At 39.8% G+C, this 10790-nt stretch overlaps 2 protein-coding genes across 2 annotated transcripts; both read right to left on the reverse strand.

Moving 5' to 3' along the window:
* Window positions 1-3735: 3735 nt before the first annotated feature.
* On the reverse strand, window positions 3736-4635 carry LOC148215273 (vomeronasal type-2 receptor 26-like). Its single transcript, XM_088143987.1, has one exon. The coding sequence runs from the start codon at window positions 4633-4635 to the stop codon at window positions 3736-3738; it is 900 nt and encodes a 299-aa protein (XP_088000113.1).
* Window positions 4636-6528: 1893 nt separating this feature from the next.
* Window positions 6529-10523, reverse strand: LOC103060333 (vomeronasal type-2 receptor 26-like). Its single transcript, XM_088143989.1, has 5 exons — window positions 10471-10523; window positions 10016-10307; window positions 8904-9749; window positions 7666-7890; window positions 6529-6540 (listed from the first exon to the last, which is right to left on the reverse strand). The coding sequence occupies exons 1-5, from the start codon at window positions 10521-10523 to the stop codon at window positions 6529-6531; spliced, it is 1428 nt and encodes a 475-aa protein (XP_088000115.1).
* Window positions 10524-10790: the final 267 nt, after the last annotated feature.

Below are 10790 nucleotides of genomic sequence, written 5' to 3' on the forward strand. Positions count from 1 at the left end.
CTTGCAATGTTTTACATTAAATAAATAAATCATCAAGCTTTATACCTCTTTTGGAACACTGGGTAAAGAAAGAAAACAAAAGTTGAAATGATGTGGACTCAACCTGATTGAACCAGCTGGGCCAGACAAAGTCAGCTTCTGAAATAGTCAAAAGTTTGACCAAGGTTACCCATGGATCTTGCTTTCTTATTTCATTTGGGAGTTCACCTTATTTATTTATTTATTTATTTATTTATTTACTTAACTTGTCCCCGCCCATCTCCCCACAATGGGAGACTCTGGGCGGCTTACAACACACTAAAAACATAAATACAATTAAAAGTTATAAAAAACCAAGCATTAAAAAATAAAAAAGCTAAAAAATCCAAGAGGCCGATGGGGGCCGCACCAGGCCGCTAAGGAGCCAGCCAACCCCATTTCTGATATCCTCCCTCCCCGCCCCAGGCCAGATGGCAGAGCCAGGTCTTCAAATCCCTCCAAAAGGCCAGGAGTGAGGGGGCCTGTCTCACCTCCGGGGGCAAGATGTTCCAGAGGGCGGGGGCCACAGCAGAGAAGCCCCGCCTTCTGGATCCCGCTAAACGAAGTTCTTTTACTGCGGGGATCCGAAGCATGCCCTCTCTGAGATCGGGTGGGATGGGTTGAGATCGTGGGGGCGAGGCGGTCCTTCAGGTAGCCTGGCCCCATGCCATATAGGGCTTTAAAGGTGATAACCAACACCTTGAATTGGACCCAGAAGCAAACCGGTACCCAATGCAGCTCACGGAGCAAAGGTGTTATATGGGTCCTTCTTCAGGCCCCAAAAATTGCTCACGCAGCCGCATTCTGGACCAGCTGGAGCTTCCGGATATTCTTCAAGGGTAGCCCCATGTAGAGCGCATTGAAGTAGTCTATCTGGGAGATAATGAGGGCATGAGTGACTGTTTGTAGGGCATCCCGATCCAGGAAAGAGCGTAACTGGTGGACAACCTGAAGCTGTGCAAAAGCCCTCCTGGCCACGGCTGCCACCTGCTCTTCGAGCAGGAGTCGTGAGTCCAGGAGGACCCCCAAATTACACACTGGGCCTGTCTGGGGCAGTGCTACCCCATCCAGAACCAACGATGACAACGTCCCGGATACAGGGGAGCCATTAACCCACAGCCACTCTGTTTTGCCAGGGTTCAGCTGGAGCCTGTTGTTCCCCATCCGGACCCTCACAGCCTCCAGGCACCATGAGAGGGCGGACACGGCATCACTTACCTCACCAGGGATGGAGATGTATAGTTGAGTATCATCAGCATACTGATGATACCTCATCCCATGGTGACAGATGTTCTCACCCAGTGGCTTCATATAGATGTTGAAAAGGAATGGAGAGAGAACCGAGCCCTGTGGCACCCCACAAAGGAGGGGCCGAGGATGGGACCTTTCGCTCCCTATCACCACCGATTGGGATCGGCCCAGGAGAAAGGAGGTGAACCAGCACAAAACTGTGCCACCCACCCCCATATCCCTGAGCCGTCCCAATAGGATACCGTGGTCGACAGTATCAAATGCTGCTGAGAGATCGAGGAGAGCAAGGATGGTCAAACTATCACCATCCTGCTCCCGCCAGAGATCATCCATAAGTGCGACCAATGCCGTTTCCGTTCCATAGCCGGGCCTGAAACCTGACTGATAAGGGTCCAGATAATCTGTTTCCTCCTGGACCTTTTGAAGCTGCAAAGCCACCACTTTCTCAACCACCTTCCCCAAGAAGGGGAGGTGGGAGACTGGATGAAAGTTGTCCAGTACAGTAGGATCCAGGGAGGACTTCTTGAGGAGGGGGTGCACCAATGCCTCTTTAAAGAGCACTGGAAACACCCCCTCCTGCAAGGATGCCTTAACCATCACCTGGATCCAACCACATGTCACCTCCCGAGCTGCTTTCACCAGCCAGGAGGGGCATGGGTCCAGATGACAAGTGGTGGCCCTCACAGTCCGGAGGATCCTGTCCACTTCCTCAGGAATGACAGGATCAAACCGTTCCCAGCTAACTAGGCAAGAACGATCCCCTGGTATCTCCCCAGACCCTGCACCACACTCGGAGTCCAACTTGGAATGAATCCGAGTTATTTTATCCCGCAGGTGCTCTGCAAATTCCTCCGTGCACCCCTACAAATGAACCACCACATCCCCCTTACCAAGGAGGGACCTGGTGATCCCAAACAGGACTGCTGGGCAGCACTCTGCAGACGCAATAAGGGCGGAGAAGTATTGGCGCTTTGCCGCCCTGATCGCCACAACGTAGGCCTTAATAGCGGCTCTACATGTGTTCAGTCAGATTCAGTCCATGTCTTCCTCCAGCGGAAGAATGGATCTTATGATCTGCATCAGCATTTTACCTAGGAAATCAGAAGTGACACAATTCATCAGTCTTCTCAAAGAGAAGTACTGGAGGTGACATTCCATTTGGGAATGCTGAAGGGAGTTATTGTACTGTAGTCTGCCTATAGGTGAGGCAGGTGGTTCTGCACAAAGAAGGGCCAAAGAACTGCCCAGAGCAAAGGGAAAAGTTTAGTCTAACAGTCTTAGCACTATCTCATTTTGCAGATCTGTTTCAGTGGAGCAATTCTTTTGTATAGCCATAAAATCTTAACATCTCTTTTAGTTTTGCATATTCCTAGTCTAGATATTTGATTAGTGTTCTGTATTTATCATTATAGGACCTCCCACCTCCCTCCCTCCTTCCTTCTATTGCTGAAGAAAAAATGTTTTCCTTCCTTTATAAATACTGAATGGTAATTCTAGCATAGAGTTTAATGAGTCTTCCTTATCTTACTAAAATCATCTGTGTACAATAAGCAAGGCTTTCTATCACTAGTGATTATATAAAAGAGTCTCTTGAATCATCCTTCCTCTCTTTAGTTACAAAGGAGAGGGAAGAAACATGTTTATTAGCCTAGAGTCACCTAGGCAGCATATATAAATTTGAAAATAAATAAATGAATAAATAAATTCCTTTTCTTCCATCAAACTTCATTAATAATACCTCATTAATGATTTGCTGGGAGTCAGGTGGTATACTACTTCTTCTTCTTCTTCTTCTTCTTCTTCTTCTTCTTCTTCTTCTTCTTCTTCTTCTTCTTCTTATTATTATTATTATTATTATTATTATTATTATTATTATTTCCAAATTGAAATAACAATTTCAAACAAAACAAAGAATAAAAATGGCCTGCACCCATTCAGCCTGGCAGAGAAGAACAAAGATACTTGCAGGGCCTCCAGATAATCTACAATAGCATCTAGTTAACACAGAAAACTTTACTTGTATATTTGGATTTTAGGCATTTCTTTCTAAAGATTGTTAGTAAGCTTGGTTCTTAATTATATGCATATAGCCTGCTAAACAGAGATCCAGGAAATGAGCAAGGGGATTTCAAGCAGGGTTGCCTCAAATTGTCTTAACTATATCCTTTGAAATTCTAAACATCACTGCCTGCTTTGAAAATAAATTTACTTACTGTAGCTACTCTGACTCCAAGTGTATTCATCTCAGAATGACCATTTTATCATTAACCATTGCAGCAATTAAAACTTTATACCATTTTATCTTTAATCCCTCATATAATGAAAGGAATTATAAATACTCATATTATGATCTTTAAAGTCACTCTCAAATTTGCTGCCTGGGGTGATTCACTGTAATTTTCAAATGATAGTTCAGTTCATCCGTGGAAAAGGAAAACACAAAGAAAACTCCATTGACAATACAGTTTAATTCACTCTTTTTATTAAATGCTCCCTTCTGTTGAGATCAGGCCTCATCATAATGATGTAGCATTTGGGGAAAAAGACACAAGCCAGAAGCCCAGCACTGGAGGCCAAGATGGAGAAGATCTCCACAGCCACCATGTATTTGCCCTTGGTGCTCATGTAGGCAGGGACAAAGGACAGCCACACACTGCAAAAAACAAGCATGCTGAAGGTAATAGACTTGGTTTCCTGGAAAGTGTCTGGTAGCTTCCTAGCTAAGAAAGCTACAATAAAACTGACAAGGGCCAGGAAGCTCATAAAACTTAAAACAGAATAAAACATTGCAACTGATCCTTCATTACATTCAACAATTATTTCACTGGTTATGGAATGCATATCAAAATCTGGGAAGGGGGGAGAAGTGCCAAGCCACACAGCACAAAGAATACTTTGAATGAAAGAACAGAAAAGAACAATAAAAAGGGATAGTTGTTTCCCAACCCATGTCCTCATCCTTGATCCTGGCTTGGTGGCCATAAAAGCTAGAATGACAGTGATGGTTTTGGCTAACATACAAGAAACAGCTATTGAAAAAATGATACCAAAAGCAGTTTGTCGAAGGAGACAAGTCACCTTCATGGGTCGACCAATGAAAAGCAGAGAACAAAGGAAGGAGAGGAGGAGGGAGATGAGGAGGACATAGGAGATGCTGCGATTATTTGCCTTGACAATCGGAGTGTCGTGGTACTTCAGGAAGATTCCTAGCACCAATATTGTGATGAAAGAAAGCAGAAGAGCCAAGGTAGCTAAGCCAGTTCCCAACATTTCTTTGTAGGATAAGTAACTTACATTCTTTGGGATGCACAAATTGTGGTCATTGTTTGGATAATGATCTTCTGGGCATTGGAAGCAATCATCCATATCTGGAAAACCAGATGTACATATTTAAGTGAAGATATACCAGGGAGCCATATATATGTGTGTATATATATACACATACATACACATGCACACGCACACATCTGTGTGTGTGTGTGTGTGTACCCTGCTGATTAATTAATGACATTAGTCTCATGAGTAAGAGTTCCTTCCTTCCTTCCTTCCTTTTCTCAGATACTCCTTTTCTAATAAAACTAACACAATCACGTTCACAGTATAAAGGGAAAGATTTCTTTTTAATTTATGTCTTGAACAGAAATGAATTTCTTGGAGGAAGTTTCACTGCATGATTAGGATATGGCATTTGTAGCATTATTTGTATCTTTACAATACAAATCTTTAAGATCCTGGAAATGTTTATAGCTTTCTGACAAAATAGTAAATAAAACAAGCAAAAATGTTTTAATAGAAGAATTATTGCATTTTTCTTAAGTTTATCTTGTTTCTGTGTATATTTGTGTGCATGTGCTTGTGTGAAAGATATGTTTAATTTAATTTAGATTAAAGTATTAAAGTAGGAGGAGGTGGGGGAAGTGGAGACTGTATTCCAGTTGACTTGTTTCCAGTGGAATACTGTCTCTGCATATTTGCCCAGGTATTGACCAAGTTCCCACTCAGCAATCTGTTCCTCATTCTCTTCACTGTCTGCTGCTTCTTAAACCATTAAAAGGCAAGCCCCAGACAAAGTATATTACTATAGTTTATATCTCAGGTTATCAGTCTGGGCACAATAGTACTGGGCCTGCTCCTTTCCAAGAAATGATGGTGGTACACCAAAATAATCTGATATAGCCACAGAGGTAATGCAGGCCAACAATGACACTGATAAACACAAAAACTTATCAGAACTACATGTCTAATCTCTTGGGGGGGGGGACATAAACATTTATTTGCAATGAGCAATTTCTCTAGTTCCCATATCAAGGTGATTCTCATCTCTAAGGCCTCTGTTTCATCAGGGTTCAGTGTTAGTCTTTTGGTTATATCCACGCAATCACTGCATCGGATCACTGGCTCAGAATATTCCCAGACACTCTTAATTGAGAAGTTATGGAGAAATAGAGTTGAGTATCATCAGTTAAAATCTTAGAATTGAAGAGTTAGAGGAGACAATTTAGCTAAGTCTAAGCCCTACTCAGGTGAGGAACTGAAATAAAAGCATCCCTGCGAGTTGGCTGTCCAGCTCAGCTTTATTCACTTCATAAAGTTTCCATCACTATGATATACATCTGAAGAGGGCCATCATTTCTAACTTGAGCTGTAAAATAATATTTCCCAGGCTCCCTTTTTCAGAATACCTTTGCCTTGAATTGAGCCAAGCCAAACCAAATCAGACAATCCCTCAGGTGTGTCTCTATCCAAACGTTGCCATTTCATCAGAACAACTTGTAAAGATCTCTCTCTCTCTCTCTCTCTCTCTCTCTCTCTCTCTCTCTGTCTCTCTCTTTCTCTCTCTCAGCATCTCTTACCCATTTGATCTGAGATCTTTCCCTCTGGACATGCAGTGCAATTATAGCAGCAGAATGATTGCCCTTCCATCTTGGCCTTCCTGTAACCCGAATGGCACTTCTCATTACAGAGTGAAAGAGGTTGTTCCTGTCCAGGAATGAAAGAAGATGGCCTGCCGTTTAGAATATGAGTTTTCAGAGGTTGCGTCTGTAAAGCTGTGCATATTTTTTGGTATGTATGTTTCTCTTTCTGACACTCATTTAACTGAGAAAGTTTCCCATTCTCTCTCATTTGGCTGAAAATGGTCACACATTTACATTACTGGGATTCCTCAGAGGAGAAAAAACTCCTATTACCTCTTTTGAATGAAGTGAAGAGGCAAAACAGATGAAATAAAAACTGGATGTGCAGTTAGAGAAATTAAGCTTAACTGGTCACCTATAGTCAAAGACAGAAGCATACTTAAACTGTCAGAGCAGTTTAAGGTCATGTGCAATTAGAAGAATTTAGACTCTGGATATAACAATCTTATGCAATTTCCTCTCTTCTTCACTTAAGGAATCAAGCTGAATGCCTGATGACTACATGGGCCTCCTGTCAGCCCCACTAGATGGATCAGACCAGGAAATCAGTTCCGTAGGAAGGCTAAAACTGCTTTTAGTGAGATTGGCTATAATAGCAGCATCTTGCAAGTCTTACTATGCTGTACTTCCTCCTTCTTCCTATAGTTCAGTGAGTAAGGGAAGCATTGGTTTGAGCCACTTCTGAATGTTATCTGGCTGTTTTGGACTTAAGAAATGCTTCAGCCCCTTTTGTGTAGGCAACAGCTACTGCATATCTTTGTCAAGGTCATCTTCCTTACTCCCTACACCTCTTGATTTGTTAGTTAAGATGCTGACGTGTTTTGCCAGTGCTTTGAACTGATTTTGTGTTAATCTGTTTGCTTTTGGATTCCCATTCTAGTCTAAAGCCAAGAATTTTCTTTGATTCAGTTCATCTTGAAGTTTAACTAAAAGGAACATCATCCACTCAGTTTTAGATTATTTCCATTTTCTGCCACATTAAATACTGAAAATTATAAGTAATTTTGAAGCTTCTGAGAGAGAAAGGCAACTCTTGCATGTACATAAGTCTGTACATCTGTACCATAGGATAGCTGCAAAAGAGAACTAATTAAATAAATAAGTGGAATATTTCAATGTCTTATTAAAGAAAAAAAAGAAAACAATGCATTTCTATGATCAAAAGTGCAAATCATTTTAGAAACTGGAAAATACAATACATTACACAATTGTTGTTGTCTACTGATATATGTCTGGAGGTGGAGTCATGGCAACTTGGTCCCCCTAACCAACTTTTTTAGACTGAAGAAGCTGCTTGGACAAGTAGTGAAATGTCTCTACCAAAAAGAAAAGAAGTCCAGTTGCCATGACTCAACCTCTAGACAATTCCACCTGGATGACTGAGAATCTTCATAAACATATACTGATATATGAACTTGAACATTCATGAGTGGCCATAATGAAATTGAATCAGTCCATTTTAAATTGAGATGAACTTTACCTGATTAAATCGGTTGGGCCAAATGATCTCTTCAGAAACAATCAATTGTTTGTCAGAGGCTGCTCCTGGATCTATCCTTCCAACTTTGACTCTAAGAAATGTCTGGTTTGGAAATGTGATCCAGTTTATAATATCAAATCTTGCAACTAATTCCCCATTTTCATCAAAAAACATCTTTTCTCCAACACTACTGTTAAATGATATCCTTCTCAGAAAGTGGTGGAGCTGCAAAAAGGGAATTAAAAGTTAAATTAATGGAAATATAGATAATTCAGATAATTAACTTCCAAGTCCAAACTGTAATTGACTCTCAAAGATTTTGGTACGCCACCTTTATGGATAGCAGCAATTCAGCAAATAAAATATCCAATCAATTTATGCCACAACCAGTAAAATGTTTAGGAACAATCATTATTATATCATTCTATGTATAATTTGTAAACTTTACTATATAGTCCAATAAAGAGGTAAACCATTTACTTTATTACTACTTAATAATATAACATACAGATAACCAGAAAAAAAGAACTTTTTCTACAGATATAACATATCATTTTAATCAATTACCAAATAGTAACAACAACAACAACAACAACAACAACATATTTTATCAATGAAAATAGTGACATTGTCTTTAATGTATGGTGCTTCATGTCTTTAATATATGGTGCTTCACGTTGCAACAGAAAAGCCTATAAGATTAAGCAAGTTCTCAATAACTCGTAAATTATCAAGCTTGCCCTTGCCAAATTAAATCTATGTTTCATAATTTTAATCCTTTATTGATGCAATCACCATAAATTGATAATCTGAAAATGAATGCAACAAATGAAATAAATGAGAAAATAGCATTGCTACACCAACAGAAGCAATACTAGAATAGGGATAACCATGAGATATGTCATCATATTTCATAAATGTATTGTAGTTGACTCTTCTGAACAGTATTAATTAGAAACTGGGATAAACTCTGGAACACATAAACATTCCCATTTTTTATGTGGAAAGCAAGCCACAAAGTGTATGACAGCGCCCCTGTCAGCCCCCATTGTTGGTGCCTTGCAACACATTGTGATTGTAACTAGCAAAATACCCACCAAAAACAGCCATTGGTCAGAAATGTTGGAAAATACAGGATATCATAACATATTTCATAGGCTTCAGGATGAAAAGGCTGACAGATAACCTTTATCATTACATCAAGATGTATGGTAAGATATCTTATGCAGCTTGCTCACCTTCCATGACTGTTGACTAAGGAGTTTTGGTCTTATCACTGATCTTTGCTGGCCTTGGGATGAGTACATGGTATGCAGAGCATGTGCGATTGCATAGACAGCATTGTAGACACTGTAGCTGTGGGCAGTCATGCTCGTTTCAAACACAGATATAGGGAGAGTCTCAAGTTGCTCCTCTCCAGTGCAGATATTCTCATCCTCTTGGTCTACAGAAGAAGTTGAGAGCATACAATTGAATGTTTGTTGCCAGAATTCTGTTAAAAAACTGTCTCCTTTGTCCAAATTCAGGTTTCTCATCTGAACAAATTTTTGAAATCCTGATGCTTCTTTTGATTGTGTTGCAAGAGATAGAGTGCCATGAATGAAATTAACACTCCAAGTTCTTTGAAAGACAACAGAGGAGAAATCAACATCTGCTGTCATAACCCAGACTTTTGTGTCATATGCCACTTCATCAAATTCCAAAATTTTGAGCATAAACCTTAAATTTAAAATACTCTGAAATTCTCCTTGAAACAATACAATGTTAGTTGTGCTATTGAAAACAGTGTTTAAAATTGCATGTGATCTACGAACAGTTTTTTCATCTTCACTGAGAAATCCACCTGGCAGTTTTTCTATAAAATCAAAACAAAAACCTTTTTTGGAAAACATGGGAAGAATCTTCCTCCACAAAGTCTCTGCTATATTGCCAATATCAAGGTAAAATACTCCAATCCAGGTCCATCCAAAATGCAAAAAGAGCTGGAGAAGTCCTTTGTACTGATGGTTTGCATTTGGGAGCATCCAGTAAAAGAAATGAGACTGAGTTTGGGTATTGAACTCTGGGGCAGAGCTGTATGCAACCTAGACCACAGAAGAAAATGAGAAAGGAAAACAATTACATGCATTGTGAATTGTGACTCTCTCTCTCTCCCTCTCTCTCTTTTTTGCATTAATGCCCCTGCTACATTTCAATACCTCCTTCCAAACCTTAACTGAAATCATCCAACCTGATTTTATTTTGAATCTCCAAAATATATATGAAAAGTCTTTGCATGAAATGAAATGTTGGAAACCTAGTACAGGCTTTTAAAAAATATTCCTTTTTTTTTTTGGTAACAAAAGCTTACCTGCATAAACTTGTAAGGTGTCATGATGGTGGCCATATCAAGAAAAGCAATAGAACTTGGTCCCCCAATGGTTGCGATCAGATGATTCTGGAGACTGCATTTATAGTTAGGGATGAATCTATCTGGAGTGGAGAGGAGTTCCATTGCAGCTACGTAGGTATACCTTGGACTGAAATAGTCGTTATAGATGTTGAAGCCTAGGCTGACGTTGGGTAAGAACTGGGGATTTTCATTAATTTCCTTTACAGCAAACACCAAAGCCAAGATGTGCTGATAGCTCTGAGTCAGTAATCTGGAAGAAAATGGAAAATCACAACTCTAGGATTCTCTCGGCAATTGTTGCGGAGGGAGAGGTTTTCCTCTTGCATATTAATGAGACACAATATGTTTATGAGGAGTGATGGATTTTAGTATGAATGTTTATTTCATTTTTCTATTAATAAACTAATCCTTACATCATTTCTGGGATAAGAAGTGCTATTGCTATTAAAGTAGAATATACAGGCATAGCGGAACTGATGGAGTTCTTCCAAATGACACATTAGGGTGCATTTTTCTTTTGGTTTTAAAAGAACATTTCTCTCCCCTCCCCAGCATATATTATTTACTGAGGATATATATTTAAAATGTAATATTGGTCATTAAACTTGTTTTCACTTTGTATGTTTATACTGTATTACAAGCTTAGTAGGAATGGTGGACTCCATAAAGTTAAAAGTATTTCATCAAGAGGAACTGTTCATGCCATTTGTCTTTAGTGAGTGTGAAGGAGTGG

This window comes from Python bivittatus, unplaced genomic scaffold (assembly GCF_059951505.1).
Source record: "Python bivittatus isolate LINGU-HERP-01145 unplaced genomic scaffold, Pbiv_v1 ctg000430_np1212, whole genome shotgun sequence".
Taxonomy (NCBI): domain Eukaryota; kingdom Metazoa; phylum Chordata; class Lepidosauria; order Squamata; family Pythonidae; genus Python; species Python bivittatus.

Excerpts from the sequence above, each read along its gene's own strand:
- LOC148215273 (XM_088143987.1), bottom strand. The coding sequence starts at position 4,635 with ATGGATGATTGCTTCCAATGCCCAGAAGATCATTATCCAAACAATGAC.
- LOC103060333 (XM_088143989.1), bottom strand. The coding sequence starts at position 10,523 with ATGCCTGTATATTCTACTTTAATAGCAATAGCACTTCTTATCCCAGAA. Across the intron at positions 10,308-10,470 it reads CTTCTTATCCCAGAAATGAT|ATTACTGACTCAGAGCTATC; the intron begins GTAAGGATTAGT and ends ATTTTCTTCCAG. Across the intron at positions 7,891-8,903 it reads TTAGTCAACAGTCATGGAAG|CTCCACCACTTTCTGAGAAG; the intron begins GTGAGCAAGCTG and ends CCCTTTTTGCAG.